Source organism: Patagioenas fasciata, chromosome 17 (assembly GCF_037038585.1).
Source record: "Patagioenas fasciata isolate bPatFas1 chromosome 17, bPatFas1.hap1, whole genome shotgun sequence".
Lineage (NCBI taxonomy): Eukaryota > Metazoa > Chordata > Aves > Columbiformes > Columbidae > Patagioenas > Patagioenas fasciata.
This window is the reverse complement of record NC_092536.1, coordinates 9,251,562-9,270,630: the sequence shown is the minus strand read 5'-3', so window position 1 is coordinate 9,270,630 and position 19,069 is coordinate 9,251,562. Positions and strand designations below refer to the sequence as shown.

General features: G+C 47.6%; 1 protein-coding gene across 2 annotated transcripts in view; it reads left to right on the top strand.

Annotated features, from left to right (window-relative positions):
• Nucleotides 1-620: 620 nt before the first annotated feature.
• Nucleotides 621-19,069, top strand: part of ADORA2A (adenosine A2a receptor) — a 29,887-nt gene continuing 11,438 nt past the window's right edge. The window contains exons 1-2 of one of the 2 annotated variants that reach the window (XM_065851439.2): nucleotides 621-769; nucleotides 16,391-17,250. In XM_065851439.2, the coding sequence (XP_065707511.1) occupies nucleotides 16,901-17,250 (350 nt within the window). In that variant the 5' untranslated portion in view covers nucleotides 621-769; nucleotides 16,391-16,900. Of the gene's footprint in view, nucleotides 770-3,294; nucleotides 4,530-16,390; nucleotides 17,251-19,069 lie in introns of those variants that run through there. The other variant, XM_071815866.1, reaches the window with a different exon arrangement.

The following is a 19,069-nucleotide window of genomic DNA, read 5'->3' as shown; positions in this document are numbered from 1 at the left end:
AGGTACTAACGCACAAGGTTTCCTTGTGTTGGTAGTAACGACCGTTAAGCACAGAAGAAAGTATAAGTTGCTCTGTGCCTGTGCAGCCTTTCAGGGTATCGCTGCACAGCACTGTGCCGCTTGGTATAGCTGTAGGATTAAACTTGCTGCATGAGTTTTCCAGCCTGCAAAGAAGTAGATGTTTAAACCAATGCATGGAGAAAGCCCTGCTTTCCTCCCCTTTCCTTCCCCGTTGTCATTGTATGCAGATCAGGCACAGTAAAGCCCGTTTCTGTCACTTGCAGGTCCCTCAATACCGGACTTGTAGGAGTAAGTGGCGATCTCTCCTTCCGCCGCTTTGCGAGATGCTGGTCCGGGTTGCCCTTGTTGGCGCGGAGCCCCCCGCTGCCCGCTTCCCGCCGGCCGGCAGGTAACGCCGCGGGGCTGCCCGGCTCCAGGCACCGGCTCCGCCGCCGCTCGCTCGGCCTGAGGGAGCTGCTCCGGCGGGGGCTCCGCCGCCTCCTTCCCGCCGGGGCCGGGGTCTCCGCACCGCCCCGCCGGGCCGGCCCCGCCGCCGCTCCCGCCCCGCGCCGCCCGCGCCGCCCTCCAGGGGGAGCCGCTCCCGCCGGCGGGCTGGCCGCGTGCTGCGGCGGAGGGCGCCGCGGGGCGGGAGCGGAGCGCGAGCGGGGCGCGCCGGGCGGGCCGGCACCGGCACCACCACACGCCTCCCGGGCGCGGCGGCGGAGGCGCGGCCGGAGCGGAGCGGAGCGGAGCGGCGCCCCCAGGGCAGGTGGGTGATGCCGGCGTCGCCGCGGCTGGGCTCCGCGGTGCGGGGCGGCGGGTGCCGGGGTGCAGCTCTCGGTGCGGAGCGGGACCTCCCGGCCGGGGCGGGCTGCGGGTCTCGCCCCGCTGCCTCCTCCCGCCTGGGCGGTGCGGGCGGCCCCAGCGCCTCGCTGGTGCATCCCGAGCCCGGCGGTCACCGGTCCGGGGAGCCGCTGTGGGCGGCTCAACTAACCTCGCGTCCTTCGCCGTGTCCGCGGCAGCCCGGGTCCCTCTGCCCTGTCTCCCGCGAGTTTTAAAAGTGTTTGCTTGCTGCCCTTTCGGTACCGCCTTATCCCCTGCCCCAAGACGGGGGAGATTTTTCTTTGCCACCACTTTCGCCTGTCCCGGTTTGGATGGGGTTTGTCACCCTGGAGCCGGTGCTCTTCACAGCGTGCTGGTTCCCAGCTGTCAGTTCCCCAGCACACCCCCACACGCTGAGGTGTTTGCTCCACGGATCTTCCTTCAAACATCAAGCGCTGGACTTTGTCCCCCTGCACTCAGCCAGCCATCTAGCCCTTCAGCTGCTATTTGTGCTTCTGCTTTATCGTAAAATAGTGATTCCATAGGAACACCATGCATCCTGTAAACTTCTCTGTAGTGTTTAACAAATGAGACGAACTTCCCTACAGCGACTTCCATGCACTTTGCCATCACACTAAGGGAAAAGGGCAGGGACTGAATTGATGGCATTGAACCCATGCGCAATCTTATCCCATTCCTTGCCCCCAAAAGCCCTGACCCTGCCTCACCTGTGCCAAGCGACTAAAACAGATTTTTGGTGGTGTCTCTTCTGCTGTGCTTGGGGAGCCCTCTGAGCCGTGGTACCCAGCGACTCTGTTAGTGGAGCTGCCAGTCACAGAGGGACCCAGTGCCTCTGTGCTGGGGGGAGAGGGCAGATGAAGGAAAGGGGAACAGGCTGAAAGGTGCCACTTGTCCCCAGAGCTGTTGGAGGATGCGTGAGAGGCCTTTCAGCCCTGGCGGACGGGACTCCGGGGCTTGGTCGGGGTGACCTGCCCCCCAGGAGGTGCAGACAGCCCATCCTGGACAGTGCATTAGGCTGCAGGCGTGTTACCATCACCGCTGCGGGTGTGCTGCCGGGTGGTGCCCTCACAGGGGATGCTCCTGGGTGGAGTATTTTCTGCGTGATCATTTGCGTGGTCTAAGCGTCACCGCAGTTGTTTTAATGCTCTTTTATGTTGTGGTGCGGCACGAGCTTAGGCTAAGTTTTGAGCACAGAGGCATTCCAGGCTTTGCTGTAGCTTCAAAGTAGTAAAAGTGGTCGAGCACCCTCTTCAAAACTGCCTTGGGCAGAGGGCCCACAGAGGAGATGGGAAGGGTTAACTTAAAGAGAACATGAGTCACTTAGTAAATAGCAGTTAATAGTATTGCCATAACTACTTAAAATTATTTTCTGAAGCAGATGGTCAGCTACAAGATAACTCAGTCTTTGGATGTGTTTGTTTCCAGGTTTCTTATCAGGCTCGTAAGTCTCAGACCTGTGTAACTCAAGAACTGTAGTAATTGATAAATTCAGGCTTCTGTAAGAGAGAAACTAAGAGGGCGAAAGCAAGTGTGGCCAGCTCCTGCTGTGAGAGGGACAGCCCCCAGAGCACAGTGCGCAAGTGAAGTACACGAAAAGACTGGGTAAAATGAGCAGCGGAGGTGTGAGAAATATTTCAATTGGATTAGATCTGTGGAAGAAATACCTTATTTCGAATGTCAATAAAAAAGTCAATATAAATGTAATCACATATCATAAAAATACTATGAAAATGAAATCTTGTCTAATGTGCTAAATGGATTAAATTCTGAATTAACCAGGAAAGCTATGAGCCTCTGAGTTTGTAGGGAAAACACGTGGGTACAAACTGCAAACATGTATGTGTGTATATAAAATAAAAGTGACCTGGTCCAGGGTGCGAAAAAAGAAAAAAGGCAAGCAGGTCTCCTTTTCGGTGCTGTTCATCTGGTAAGTTTGTAATTTACATATGTACACAATCTGTATCCCTTTCCATATATATTTTTATACATAAGAAATAGCATCAGCATCATCCTGTGCCAGGTCAGGAGATGTCAGGCCTGTAATGATGTTTTTAGCCTCTGTCCTTCTGTCGGTGCAAAAAGCACAGGAGATCTGAGCTGAAAAGCCTTCTGCCAGGTCTGCTATGTTTGCATTTCTATTTTTGAGGATATTTTAATAGGATGTTTCCATAAAGGCTGCTGGCACTATTGCATTTGGATGTAATCAACCTTTGAAAGCTGTTCATATTTTTTGTTTAATCTTCAATAACGGATTTTGTGTAGAGCCGTGTCGCTCAGCCCTCTTAAGGGCTACTGGGAAGAGCTCAGTCCAGGAGGAGACTGGGAGGGACTGTTCTGAAGCTTCACTCTTCCTTTCAGTTGCGTTTCTCTGGAGGGTCAGGGCTGGCTGGCCGAGGACGTCCCCTTTGGGCTGGAGCCTGGTGGCTTTTCGTCTGGTGTGGAGGGAAAACCACCCCCTGTGCCACTTCCTTTCAGCCGGGGTGACTGATGGCTGTATGATTTCTCGTCTATACAGGATGTTTAAGGCTTCGCAGATTTTCCACCAAAACACTTATTTTCACTATGCTTCAGCTCTTCGCTTTGGTTTGACATTTCCACCCACGTTTTTACACGTGAGACGGGGCAAGGCACGGTGTGGTTGAGCTCTCGCCGAGTTCTGCGCAGCTGTGAGTGAGGTGTTTTCCATCCTAAGGCTGGTATCTGCATCTCTCTTGGTGTCCTGCAAAGTTTGTCCTTGTCTTCAGCTGCAACAGATTTCAGCTCTTCTTGTTCATTCTCTCCATCTGATCTGGATGGTGAAATACCTCTGTGTCCTTCATTGTGTGCTTTTCCTCTGAAAACAGAGATGGACTATTAAAGCTTTCCTTTCTGTTGGACTCTAAACTAAGAACCAAGAGATCTTGAGCTGTGTGTTAAGGAATCAGGGAGGATTCTCACAAGTCAATGGAGAGTTAACCTCTTTCATCGCATTCTGGTGTTTCGGACTGGAAAACTCAGTTTCCTCATGGATCACCTTCAGGTTTTGCATCAGTGCAAAACATCGCAAGCCTTAGCAAAGCAACTCACGCACAACAGCGCCAGTTCTTTGCCTGTCTTCTCATTTTAAAAAGGCAGGGAAGGCTGTGTATTTAATGAGGTGCTCATGTAGCTGAGTATTGAGGTTTGGTCTGTTAGGGGTAAGGAACCAACAGCATTCTGCCTTGGGAGGGCAAGAGGATCTGCACAGATACAAGGAAGGTGGTTTAACCTCTGAAGGCTTCAGTTTCCTCTATAGAAGTAGAAGATTCTCCCCTCACAAAAGTTGTGTCTGTGTCAGGAATAGTTATTGGTTCTATTGCACTTCTTTTTTTTTTTTTTTTTCTGAAGTAAATCTCTGTAGATCAGAGTGGACAGATGGCAAATACAACTCTCAATTATGGAAAATATCCTCAGGAGGCACTTCGAGGTCATCTAATCCATGCCTCTGCCCAAAGGCAGGATCAGCTATGCTTTTGCCATTCCTGACAGCTATTTCTCCATCCTAAAGACCAACAGTGGAGCGTCCTTGCTTCCCTGGCATGCAGGAAACACCCCAATGTCCAGCTGAAACTTCTGCTCTACCTCATTCCTCATCCTGGCCGCAGTGAGCAACCCACAGAGGATCAGCAGAGAGTATTTAGAAGCGCTTCAGGACGTATTTGGTAAATGTGAGTGAATAAAGATGTGATCTCTTTAACTCCTCAACCTGAGTTCTGTAAGGAGCAAATCAGACAAAACCTGGCCGCCTCATGCCTGCTATTGCTGGAGATCTGCAGTAGCGCGGGGGGACAAGGTGGGCAGGCTGCGCTGCAGCTCCGTGCCGTGATGCAGTTGCGAAGTTAGGACCAAGCTGTTGGGTAAATGCACAGCCATGAGGTTATGAAAAGAGCCGATGAGCCACTAAGTGCTTAGAAGAGTTCAGAGAAAAGCCAAATGCAACAAGATGGCTTCTGTGAAAATTACGTGTTCAGGTTGATCGCTGCTGTTAGGCAAAAGCATTAAGAGTGCTGCAGCGTGTGTCTGAGTGCAGGTTTTGTCCCTTCCTGCTCACGGCGCCTGGGGCTTGATATGGGAGCTATAAACAGACATCTAGTGCTATGTGAGACATCCTGGTGGGGCTGGCGGAGATAGGATAGGACCTGAGGGAGGTGCGTGCCTTTCTAAAGTGACAGCAGGGGCTCAGGCGATAGCTTGGAGCACTTTAGACCTCACTTTGGACTTACATTCAAGCAACTAACTCAGACCTTATCAGTTTCGTTTGTGGCTTGTTTTGGAGAAGGATGCTTTTCATCACTGGTCCTGTTGGGTGATTATTACTAAAATTACCAAGTATCATAAAATACAGCATCTCTTATGTAAAATATATGCAAATGCCACTGTAGAAAATACACAAGAGCGGGACTACTGGAGTCCACAAAGCAGCAGTAAAACTAGTGCCAGGAAGGCCGCACTTGACATTTTATGTATGTTTTGGGGCTTTTGTTGATGTTTTTTTTGCTTTTTTATTTTTTGAAAAGTTACACATTTCAGGCCCAAATAAAATAAGTAATTTGTTACAACTGCAAGTGCAGCGGTGGAGGGCAAGGTTTGAAAAGTAACGGCAGCTCCAAGAGAGATCGTATTTAGCTTGGATGGTAAGTCAGGGGTTCCGTGCAGTAGGTTTATCACTATCTGACAGGTAACAAGATAAACCCCAGGTGCTACACAGGGATGTGGAAAGACCTGAAACAGGAACAAAGAATACTTTACATAGCATTTTTAGGGAACATTTGCAAACAATGCATCTGAGACAATGGAGAAGTTGGCAGGGAGTGAAACTTCTTGCAGGGATGTTTAGAGCCAGGGATGGAGGAGGACAGGCATATAGGGGATGAGGGAATCTTCCTGTCCCTCTCTGATAGAAGGAGAGGAAAGGGGGTTTTCCTGAAGCTTTGGGGACGTGAGGAGTGACATGCTGGGCTCCTGCGTGTGTGTTGATTAGCATTTGTGATTGCACTCAAATCCAGGGTGGAAGTTCTCAAGAGGCCTCTAGTACTTGCCGATTGGGGCTGTTTTATCTGCCGGCTGGCTGAGATACGGTGTTCTCTGTCTCCCCGTCCCCCCGTGTTTCTCCCAGGTGACCCTCATGGTGACAGTTGTGGCTCCTTGTTTGGCAGCTCTTCAAGGAGGGCCAGGAGAGGGATCATTTGCTGGTGGAGCCATTCAAAGCTCAGCTGAACCTGAGCCACCATCAGCTGGGGGTCACGTCTGCGTATGTCCCTGGGCAGAGTCCCTTCTGCGTTTGACTGAGTAATGCTGTTCAACAGAAGGAAGTGTGGTTTGGTTTCATTCTGCTCTTTTAACACGTCCCCTTGGGAGTGGTGAGGTTTGCACTACTTTCCCTGTTAGAAGTTTCTTTCCTCATTTAGTATTCAGACCTCAGTGTCCCTCCCATTTTTCTCCTGGTTTTGCTTCTTTGGGGCGATTTTGTTCTCCTCTCACACTATCGTATCCTCTTCTTTATTCTTGTCTCCCCTTCCCCTCCTCCTACTAGAGCAGCATAAACGTTTCTGCTCTCTTTGCCTATTCTGTGATGCTGGCCTGTTACCCACATCTCCCTTCTTGTACTGGGAAAGTCCTTTACAAACTGACCTAGTGTTTTGGTTATTGAGATTTCCACAGAACAGGATTATTAGATCCTGGTGTGAATCAGTTGTTGAGGTTAAAGAGTTAAAGGAAGTAGTCTGTTAAATATCATATTCTGTGGTGATAACAACTTTGGTTTCAGTATGGGATCCATATAATTGGGCACAGGCTGGGATTTTCCATAGGAAACATTCCTCGGGATAAAAGACAGCGAAGAGGTATGTGGCTCTTTAATACGATCTTCAGAGGAGAGGCACGTGGTTGAAATTTATTTGAATAATTACAGTTTCCACATACGTCCGATCCACAGATCAGTGCCCAGGTTCAATGGGACGATGGAAAATCACATCAGACTGACTTGGGCTGGCACCAGCACCGCTGCAGTTCCTGGAGCATGAGTGGGGAAGCACGTTGGCTTTTTAAAAGTTTCTCAAATGTCCAGCAGCCTGGATTTTTGGCAAAAAATGACCTGAGCTAATGGCTACGTAATCAGGGATTCCTCAATATAACCTGACGCATCCCTCCCAGAAGTCAGCCCTCTTTAGCTGACTTGTTAAAATCGAGGCACCTAACTTTGCCAAACACGTAAAAAACCGTTGATCTTTTGGTTTATGTCATCCTCTGCCTTGTTAAACGCTGATGCAAAGTCTGCTTGACTATTATCATTCATTTAGGGTTATAACATGGGTAGACATAGAGGATTCTGGCAGGTTTGATGCAGTTATGTGATTGTTTTTCTCTGGTAGAACTGTACAGTGGCAGCTCTCGCAGGATATAGAAAGGTAAGAAGCTGTATTCACGGGCTGAAGACTGGAAAGAGGATTCACTGACAGATTTTCTTTGCTTTCGTACCCTGTTCCTAAAGGGAAATCTTCCTTTTCCTCCATGTAGCTGCAGTACAGCCTAGCTGTATCATTACAGCAGGCAAGAGGTGGACACAGTCCACTTGGGAGAAGCCACCCTAAAGGCTTGGGGTCTGTTCTGGGCACATCGCTGGGATCCATCTCTGCTTGACTAACATCTTGTGTGGCTGGAGTCAAATGCCACAGTTCCTAAGGAATTTTCCTTAGGAGTCTTTTTTGGTTTATCCTTCTTCAGCAAGGTGTGAGGATCGTGGTTGTCATGCATTTGAGAAATGATTGCAGGTTTCTTTACAGCTGGAGCTCTTTATGATCTCTTATTGTTCAGAAACTGGAAGATTTCTTCAGTTCTCATAGAAATGTGGTAGAGGTGACCGTATTGTAGCAGGGTACTCGCTGCTTCTCTCCTTGCCTTTCTGCTTCCTCTAGACAAGTACACTGACTCATAAACAACAAGTCTGGTAAAATGTCTTCTAAAGTTGTTTATGAGTAGCTCCTGGTTCTCCAGTGCAATGATTTGGTGCAGAAGGAGAAAACCCAGTGAGTAGTAATGTCTTTTTCAGCAGCAGTTGCACACTCTCCGCTCCAGGACATCGATGTCCCTGGCCTGAGCAGGCAGAGGAGGAGGCAGGCAGAGGCAGCAGGCTGTTACTCGTCAGCGGATGTGCTTTTACCGCAGCACAAGGACTTAGGAAATGAAGGAAGGACTTTGTTAGAGTCCTCAGAACACCGAGAATTTGCGATCAGTAAGCAGTGACACCAGAGAGATCTTAATAGATCAAATTATAATCAGGGACTTGAAGAAAAAAAATAAATGTCACTTGGAGTACCTCTGGAAAGGTTTGGCTGACCGCGATAGTCAAAATGCAAGTCACTTTGCAAGAGTGACAGAAGTATGGTGCAAGTCATTGCAAAGAGAAGAGGGAGAGACGAAGTAAGGGCATGTGGCCTCAAGACATCAGCAGAGCATCAACTCCTCCTTATCCACAGAGGGTGGCAGAGTCCTAAAAACGTCTTAAATAGCTTTGAGGCTGAGACAGAAACACTGACAGGATGAGGAGGCATGACACAGAGCAAATAAGTATTAGCAAGTCAAAGTATGTACCTTAAAAAATGCAAGAGGGAAGGTTGCTGGAAATAAACCAAGGCATACAATTTGTTGTTGTGGGTTTTGCCTGCTTTTGGGATTAACACACACCACCAGCATTGTCTCTCTGAATGCTTTTTCATTGGTAGCTGGTTGACGAACCGAGGTGGAATAAGTTGGATGAAACATACGGATGCAGAGCCTGGGGGTGTAAGGGGCCAGGACACACCCTGGGGCATGGGAGGAAATGGGGCTTATTGCGTTGGCTGAAAATCAGTGGGTATTGCAAGGCACAGGGAGCACGTAGTTGATCTGTGTGACCGAGCCAGCAGGGACCAGCCCATGTGGAGCAGACGTCAGTCGGTGAGGTTGGGCTGTGCAGGGCAGAGGGTGGGGGAGCTCTGGGGGGGTCCGGATGGGGGCTCCGGCTGAGCACTGCCGCTGTGTCACTGCTTCAACTGCTAAGAGAAGGGAACAGCTTGGGGAGGAAGGATGTGATGAGCTGTGTTAGCAACCCAATGGAGGCTCAACTGCTTTTCGTACCGGCAGTGGCTGTGAGTCAAACCACTTGGGCGGTAATGGGAGCTTCGTGGTGAGTCCTCAGTAATAACCCTTGCTCGGAGGGGTCAGCATGTGAGCCGTGGATGAGCTCATGCGGTGACACAGCTTTGCTTTGGCTCAGAGGCATGTAGAATTTGCTCATCTCTGTTCAAGCTGGACGGTGCCTTCATCAGGATAGGGAAGGACAGCTGGGGAATCATTTTGAGTTACACGGAAAGAGATGGAAAGAGTTCTGTTCCTTCTGCTGCAGAAGACAGGCGGTTGGGTGACCTGGTACAACAGTGCTCCCTGCGCTGCGCTAGGGCCAGGTTTTGTTTCACTGGCAGAGCTTATGCAAACGGCACTTGCAACCGGCAGGAGGGCAGTGCTTGGAGGAAAGGGAGCAGGGGTCGCAAGGCCTGGTGGAGAACAAGCCTGTAGTTAGAGAAGGCAAATAGGATTTGGGAACAACTGGATAAAAATGCAGGAAAATGAGCAGATGTACCCAATTCTCAGCTGCATGTCTGGAAACTTCGTATAGAAATGAGAGCTGAAGTCACATCTGGAGAGAAGTCTACTCCATTATTTTAAAATATACCAGAATGGATGCATTAGCAATATGATAAATATTTTCAGAGCAAATTCCTCCCTGGCCTGTATTCCTCAGTGGGTCACCTCTTCTTGATATCCTGTTTCCTCATTGTTCTTATTTTGTTCTTGAAGGAAATGCTCCTTATGTATGAACACAGCTGGCTTTAGTGGGGCTGTGGGGAGGCAGAGTTTGCTTTTGAGTTCCTCCCTCACACAGAAAAGGAAAACCTGGCTCCTCAGAGACATCGTACATATTATTGGCAGTATTAACTTGTTTCTGGCCAAGGTACATGGTTTTAATTATACTTTTTTTATATGTCTGCCTTATGAAAGCTTATCCAAACACACTATTTTTTTATTTTTGGAAATGTCACTATAGGTAAATCAACATCATCAATCCTGGATACAAATGGTTTGCTCAAAAATCCAACATGTTTCTGCACCTTTTGGCAATATATTGTGATACCTGCTGCCCAGTGAGGCTTTACTGGCTGCAGGGGAACCTTTTTGCTGGTGTTTGATCTGGCTTATTTAACTGCTGGTCATTCAGCCTTACTTAGTTTTGCCCTCCCTGGCTTTTTGTGACCATTAGAATGAGAATAATTACTGTGAGTTGTTTTTTTTTTCTTGCTTTTAAACATTTATAACAGCCACTTAGGAGAAAAGAAATGGTCAAATGCATTCTGTTCTAGTCTTCTCTTCCGCTACTGCAATAAAAATTAATCCACTTCTAGCACTTGGAGGACAAGAGGCAAAGCTGAAATATTGGTTTTGGATTAGCCATTCCTATTAGCCAACCCATCTATGTTATGACCTTTGCTTGTTGTCCGGTGGGGTTTCAGTTTTGGGGGCATTTTTGGTTTGGGATTTTTGTATAGGGTATAAAGAGGAAGAGAAGAGAAACACGGCACAGGTTTGAAGGGTATGGTTTTACTGTGCTATTCGTTGCTGTATTGCTGCAGCAGTGTGGGTGTCTCTGGTAATCCCCTAGTCACTAAAGCCTTACACCCAGATTCGTCATGCTTGTTCTTGCTGGGAGCACAGCCTCCCTTTTCGGCCTGGACTGCAGCAGAGGTGGAAGCATACAGCAGCAATATTGTCCTTCTTCTCCATTTCTGAACTGATGGACAAAGATCAGGATCAATACAGATCTCTGAAGAGCCATTTCTTTTGCCTTTCGCAGGTACATGGAGTGAAGGTTTTAAGTCTTGGAGGGCTGCTGCTTTCCTGTAAAAGGGATTAGGCCAAGTTTAGCAAAGCTGTAGCCCTCATTTTTTATTTGGTATTTCTGGAGAATTTGCAAAGCCAATCCAGAAACCTTGTTACCCCACTGTAGGGTTTACACTGGAGGAAGAATTCGCTCCCGGGTGAGACAAGCTCTGTGCTTCAAAAGATCCTTGGTGCTACACTGGCTTAGGGGGCAGGTGGTGTTTTGAGTAAAGTCTGAAACGGTCCTCTGGAAGGGTCAGACTGCCGTGTGGGGCCCCTTGATAGAACAGGGATTTCCAGACATCACCACATTCTGCACTTTCAGGGGAGTCAGCACAGGCAGGTGTGCAGGACATTGGGCATCTGTACCTCCAGGGAAGGCTGAGAGAAACTGCAGGTGCTGCAGGTACCTGAAAACCAAGAGCACGGCGTGCTGATAACTTTGCCTGCTTTGTTTCACTTGTATCCTTTGTTAACAAAGAGCACACTAGAGGGAAATAGTCTATTATTAATATTTAATTTCCTCCTATTACTGTAAGCAGATGACCTAAAAGATCATTTACCCAGCAGCCAATAAGAAAGCAAAGAGGGGAACCAGAAAAGGTATGTCTTGGTGAGCTGGGTGATGCCTCCTTCCTCCTCTCTTTCCTGCCCCACCCAGCCGCATCTCTTCATGTTCAACAGGAGGCAGGAGCGAGGATGCTCAAACTTTAGAAAGGAAACTGTTGAGCAACTCAGAAAAGCGCTGTTGCTGCCTTTCCTATCCTTCTCCCCAAAAGGACAGCTGTTTTCATTATGTTTTACAGCCTGAGTTGTTTTGCAAATTTGTGTACTGCCTGTGAGCACATTGACTCATTTATTGTGACTCGATCTTCTAAAGAAATGGGGAGAGTCAAGATTTCTTAGAGTCTTTGATTTAAAAGATAGGCAGATTCTCTTTGAGTTGAAGGGATTTCAAAGACAAGATAAAAACTGACAAGCATCTTCCCCTCTGGGCTTTGGAAAGTAGGAAACAAATAATTTAGCAGCACCAATTTTTCTGCTTACAGCCGTGTGTGAATTCAAGGGTTTCCCTGAGGGACTTAGGCAATGTGTACGTGGCCAGTACCTGGGAAGGGTCATGTTGTCAAAAGGAGATGCTAGATTGTGATCTGTGGCATGAGCCTTGATGGAGCCTCCCCCCGTGGCCTCGTGTGCTGCCTGCTGCCTCGCTTACCCTCAGCAGAGCAGGAGCAACCAAACCCCTGTGCAGCTGGGGGATGCTGCAACCTGTCACCTACGTGCCCAGAGACCGTCCTGGGTGCCCTGAGGGCTGCTGATCCCCATCTGAGAGTGGCTGTCAAACTGAAGTGTCACAGACGTTGTCATCCGTGTCAGCCTGGCACGCAGAGCAGATGGCGCGTCTTCTCTGTGCCAGTGTGACAGAGCACAGGCGTCCAAAACTGGGAGGCCTGAAGGGGCCAAGAGCAGGAAATCCGGTTATTCGAGGTGGGTGATTTGAACCAAGCAGTGGCCAAGGGCTCGCCTCGATGCTTTTGGTGCTCAGGAGAGAGAAGGGGTAACACCTTAGTCCAAAGCCAACTGGAGATGCCAAACGAAAGCTTGCCCAGGCTCCAGTGGTGAATTGCTTCATGGGAACGTGCTGTTCGGATGCTTTATTGAATTTTTCAAGGAGCAGTTTTTCATTGGGGCTGAAATAGGAGAGAGAACAGAGTGTTCCAAGTCACTAAAAATGAACAGAGCAACAGCTTTACAGGTTTGTGAGTGGCAAAAAAAGTTTATTTAATAATGGGGAAAAGGCCGGAACATAGCCCAGGGTGTCAAGAAAGAATTAATCCAATTAACAAAATAAAACACAGGCTTAAGAAACAATACTAATTGTAACTGTCCAGCAGGTTGTGTGATACAGGTAATTTTTCTTAAGCTTCAAGAAGCTTGCAATATTGATCCCTCAAGGGCTTGAGATATTAAATATACGCTTCCCCGGTGAGCGAAGCAGATTGTTAATTAATTTTGTCTTGTCAGGCCTGGTTGCTGAGCCTTTGGGTCTTGCACGACATAGATGATGCTGTAATAAATTTTGTATTGCCTTTGGGTATATATCTTCCTCCCCACGTGGCCAGTATTTTTGTCCCTATGCAGTAAATTTCTAGCAGTATGAGCAGAAAGACAGAACCTGTTCCTGTTTTAAAGCAAGTTGTAAATAGTTCTACAATTAAAGACTTGTTGTGATGTTGGGTGAAAGCTCTAGCAGGCTGGCACTGAGAGAGATTGACCGAGGTAAGATGGCTGCGTTCGGGTCGCACGTGGGAACCTCCCAGGTTGTGGCAGGTTCTGTCGGTAGCAGGTGAGGCCTCTGATGTACTGGTGTTGTGTGGCTAATAATTGCTTTTTCTAAGTCAGTGGCTAATGCAGAAGCACTGGCGCTGAAGCAGACACAAAATGTTGTTTTGTCACGGCTGGGACACCTGCTCAGCTCCAGACATTTCTCTCTGAGATGTGCTGGCTTTGCAGAACTTCCAGCCCTTCTGAGAGCAGGGGGTGGAAGGACACGTTGTCCTCTTTGGACATACCATCTCACGGATGACTTCGGAATAAATGGCTGGGGCTTGGGTTGAAGAATCAGGCCACTGTTTGTGAAGGGGGCTGGGAAACAAGGGACTAAACAAACTCAGAGATTAAAAAAAATCAGATTTAACATCGGACCATGAAACAAACAGTTGAAGTAGAAGGTTGAAAGCTCTGTTGTGTCAGAAAACAGTAGGTGACATGGTCATTAAACTTCAGATTCCAGCATCGTGCTTCTTCAGGATACATGCAGAGCTGTAGGCAATTCCAGCTTTGTCTTTGTGCTGAAGGACCAGCATGTGGGAGACCTCCGCAGCGTAGGTTTGTTACTTCCCTTTGTGTCCTGTTGGAAAATGAGTTTGAGATGTCAGGTTAAACAAAATGTATCTGGGATTAATATGGATTCATAATCCTACTAAGGGAAGCTCCTAAATGGGGAAGACTATCCCAGTCATTTCACTTTGATCCTCCTCACTGAGGTGTGTGTGGAATGAATATGAGGTGCAAGAACAACACAGCAGGACTGTAAGGAAATCCTCTCGGCATCAGGATTAACATGACCCGTTCTCAGGCTGGCTCCTTTCCAAAAGTGGTTTCTTGGGTTCTTGAGGAGCTTGTGGGGGTGTTTGTGGCCCAGGTATGTCTCAGTGATGTGTTAATTTTTTCTGACGCTGGAGTTTGGCCATGAGCTAGACCTGCACGGAAATGCGTGAGGATGTGAGGAAGCGGAGAGGTGCGCGTCCCTGCTCCATGGCTGAGTGTTCCCCTGTTCCTGTCTCTGCTTCCACGATGCCGTGGGAAATGGGAGCTTGTACCCACTTCAGAGCCTCCCGGCACAGCCTCCTGTCCCACCTGTGGCAGGGACACGCTCCGTCTTTCTCTTACAGGCCTGTTTTGCCCACAGCTTCCTTTCTTTGGTTGTGGGGTTTTTTTATTCCTACTAGCTTCTTCCTGTCTTTTCTCTCTCTTTTTTTGCTCACAGCATTGTTTGTTTTTCACTTTACCCTCTCTGTTTTCTCCACCTCCAGATTTTCTTTATTTCTGTCTTCTATTCCTTCTAATCCCTTTCCCTGGACGTCAGGCTGGGGTTGTTAGTTTTCAGTATCACTGCTTTGAAACAAACCTATTGGGATTTGTAATGGACAATCAGATGCTAGCAGAGCGAGGTAGGAGCGTATCACTGACATCGCTGAAACACAAGAAAGTGGAAGCAATCTTTAGGAGGTCAGTGGCAAACCAGAGTTTTTGCCAAAGGAAGACAGGCAATATAGAGACTTCTTGGGGTTTCTTTATTCTTTAGAAAAGGTTAAATGTATGATCTTTATCTTCCTCTTAGGAGCTAGATTGCAAACTAATCTCTTCTGTCGATTTCTTCCACACAAACCAAACAAAACACATAAGATTGCTGAGGGTGGAGAAAACGCTAGGGTTTTGAAGCACATCCAAACCACCAAGAATCATTCACTTTCATTTCAAATGCAGCATTAGCAATAGAGCTCTAAATCAATGAAAGGTCTAAAATTAGATTATATTCCTGAGATCAGATGTGAATCACAAGTTAATCATATTTTCTTTTATTATCACTGTCTTTACCCTTTTATTTTATCCTGAGAAATTAGGTTTCTTACTTGGAAACAGAGTCAACTGTGAAGGCATGAAACCTGCTGGGTCACCTGTGGATGTGGTCCCCAAAATCTTCTGTTCTGGAGGTTCCTGTTGCATGTAAAACTAAGCTCAAATATAATAATTCAGCAGTTAGTGCTGTGTCTCTCCCCCAGCCCTCTGTTTCAAGTAGCTGTTTTCTTAAGAAGAAAATCTTACTGCTAAAGCTTGTAAATAAGGTTTAAAACCCACTCTGGAAGTGACAGGGTAGGACACCAATTATCTCTTGACTGTGGAACAAAGCTCAGGGAACTTTATTGTCCACTGCTATATTTTTAACTGAAACTGTGATGAAATGCACACATATCTGAAAGCAGAGGTACGAGGTGACCTGCAAGATTAATGTGCGAATGAGGCACGCAAGCATGTGGGTGGTGTGTGTCTGTTCATACGAAATGGCAGCTGTAGGGACTATGTTTCCTTGCAATGGCACCAACTTTAGTCCCAGATTTCATGCACGATACTGCAGGAACATGAGTGTGTACCTGGGAGATGACGCTGGCGTTGTGCCTGTGTGTGTCTTGCTGGGGGAGGCGTAGCTTGGTTGGATGCGTTTTTAGCTGGTTGTAGTTGAAGAATGATGCTGACCTGAATCTGTGGGTGCAACAACCACTACGGACAATACAGGTATAACAAATAAATGGTTTGCTTATAGGATAAATATTTACATGAATAAAAATGATGGTGTTGCAGGAGGGAAAGCTGCAGAGACCGTTACTGGGGATGTGCATAATCAGCAGGAAAGTCCTCAAAGATGTCACTGCCTGACGTACCTCAAACTGTCCTTCCTGCTGATCACGTTCCAGTATCTGTGCACTTGAAAGGAAGAGTGGGGATGGCAGTAGAGTGGTGACCGCATGTGCCGGCAACATAAACCCCCTTCCGAATGAAGGTTTGTGTCGTCGCAGAGCAGCACATTGGCGCAGCACGCTTTTGTGGCAAAGTACGTGAGGGCAGGCAGCATGTGATGGCTCAAGTCTGGTGTTTGTGATCAGAGGGAGACAGGTGTATGTGGAAAGGCTCCTCCACCTTTCCTCTGTGCAGCCGCAGCAATTGCCAAGGTGTAATTAGTGGGGCTCTCGTGTTTCAGGGCAGACTATTGAGCAGCTGCTGAAGTGCCAGCTCAGTTGGTAGCCTTGAAAACAAAACATGCCTTGTTTCTCATCACCACGGTGAAATACTGCCTTCCTGAACTTTTGGTTTGGCCCTGCAGCTTTCAGGATAGACAAAATGTGAGATTTTTTGCCAATGATGTATTCTTCTAGGTCTGTTTAATGTCCGTTATCAATTTAATGTGCCACTTTAATGAGATTTTGCTTTTTCCATCTCCTCTGTAGAGCTGATTACTTAGTGTATGTGGTTGGTGTTTGTTTTTTTTTCTTTAAAGGAAATTACAAGTGAAGAAGTTGGATGTCTCCTTCAGCTGAGAATGTTTCCCAAGTCCTAGCGGGAAAAGGTGAAAAAGAGAACTGGAGGATGTTGCTAGTAGGTATGTACATGACAGGAAGCCATGGCTAGCAGTGTGATTGTCAACAGGAAACAAGAAGTCACAGCCAATGCGACACTGCCATACAATACACTTTGGGGAGCAATATATGTCTACGTGAGATATTCTCCTGTCCATTCGTCTGCTGGAGTATGAATTATTCTGCATCTGGTTAATCCACTTGGCTGGAGTTGGCAAGCCCCATTTTTTATTTTTCTTGACACCTGCTACTGTAGAGATCTTGAAGAGATATGGGGAGAAAAGGGTGCGTGTGAGCAACCTTCACCGACGGGCAGCTGAGTGCTCTTCGGACCCCAGGCAGCTTTGAAGTGTCTTGGCTGTTCAGTGCTCTGCAGATATGAACGCTGAGCTTTTCTGGCACGTTCTCACATTGGCCTGGTCGTTCTCACCATGCTAGTACATGGGAAAGAAGACTTCCTCTCAGACATAGCTTACATCATCCTGGAACTGGTCATTGCAGTGCTGGCCATCCTGGGGAACATCCTTGTCTGCTGGGCAGTCTATTTGAACAGCAACTTGCAGAACGTCACCAACTATTTTGTGGTGTCCCTGGCTGCTGCTGACATCGCCGTGGGCGTGCTGGCAATCCCCTTTGCCATCACCATCAGCACTGGCTTCTGTGCCTTCTTCTATGGCTGCCTTTTCATTGCCTGCTTCGTCCTGGTCTTGACTCAGAGTTCGATCTTCAGCCTCCTCGCTATTGCCATTGACAGAATCATTGCGATCCGCATACCCCTCAGGTAAGCAGGGCTCGGGCTGCGGGGCGGAGGGTTGTGAGGGATGAACAGCAGTAAAAACAGCAGGTCTGGAGATGAATCAAGGAAGGAAAAGTTTAAATGAGGATCAGCACTTCTTCTCTTGTAATTTGGAAAAACCTTTTCTATGTCTTGAAAGCTGCCTTGGCTGCTGGATATTGGTGGTTGGTTCTTTTTCCAGTTTTCTCTGTCCTTGTGTGGTTTATGCCCACGGCATCGCGACGGCGCTGCCTAGGAGCCACCATTCTGTATTTAGACAGGGTGGACCGGTAACCTCAGTAACGTGTGCTCTGAGCTGCAGCCAATGGCACCAGAAGGATCCCTGTGGGAAAGTGGAGCTTGTAGCTGTGAGGTCAAGGCAGAGGCTTGTCCCAACCCAGACCTGCAGATGGTTACTCTGGGGTCTCTACTCCAGAGTATGAAGGAAGAAAAGAACATTTTCACCATTAGAGTCTGAAAGCTGAATATGAGCAGCTGCTGCTTTGTGTGCAACCAGGGAGGCTGACGTGGGACAAGGGGAAGTTTTACCAGATGCGCAAGGGCTGATACTCAGTTCAGACTTCCAGAAGCACATTGTTGTCACAGGATATACCTGACCGTGGGTGTGAAACGGCGTAGCATGCCGTGGGCTGGGTCTGAATGCTGTGACAATGCCTTCAGTGAGCTCCAAAGATGCAGAGGAAGCCCCAGGAGAGGCCGGTGGAGGCGAAGTGTAGGAGTCTCCTTCCTTCCCGTCTTGTCCTTAGGAGGATGCAGCATGCTCTCAGGAATGGAGAGACTTGCTTCCTATCCTGAACAAGAAATGTGGCTGCAAAAATGGAACAAATTTCTGATTGTTATGCTCTCAAGTTTGGGGTTTTGGACATCCTAACTTCTTTTGAGCCTAAATCACTCGTGTTGACCTGTGCAATTTAGTTTTGTCTCTTGTGGATGCTTTGGTCATCCAGCACTCATGTTGGTTAACACAAACCTCCCATTTAAAAATAGAAAGCATTCTTTTCCCTAGGGCCATGGAGATTACCTTTCCATGTGGGCCAGTGCGGCACAGTCTTTCCTGAAGCCTGGCCTCAGCACGGTTGTGCTGCTGTAACATTACCGTTAATTGTTGGTTTCCAAACCTACAGTCGTACCTGTTAAAGCCTCTATTTTTGATGTAGTTGTGAGGAATAACTATTCCACTCCATTGCAGAGAAAACTCGATATTTGTTACCTATAAGTTGAACTGTCTGCATTTTTCCACAGTTCTAAATACAGATGGTTTCAGTTTATAAACCAAAATAATGACAGATGCTACAAAGAAACATACGTAGAGTAGCCCTTGGGAGTTTGCCTCTGAAATGATTTTGAGAAGGGCTAATGTCTTTAATTCATCTCTCATGAGCTAACTCTGAAGACGTCTGCTGATGGTTTAAGCGCTCTTATTGCTAGAGGGTGAGTTGACAGGAAAACGATCTTAAAAATCTGCATTTCTGCCCATTTTTGAGGATATCACTGTAAGTATATTGTCTTGAAAATTTAATTTCCTGGAGTAGCTCAGGTAGTCTTTTAGGGAAATCAGGCTTCATCAGTGCTGGGCATGGTACTGGTTTTGCTATTTTGTTTTTGAACAAACAGTGCACACCCTCTGCTGCCCCAGAAATGCTGGAGTTGATTGGGTGCAGAAAGCCACAGGTAGATCCATGGGTTCCTCCCCCTCCTTGTCCTCTGCTGGTTTGTCCTTTCACAGTAGAAGTGAAGAACTTGTCAGTCGTGTTTCCCCTTAGGAATTTATGGGTGAATAAGCATTAGATTTATAGCCTCAGAC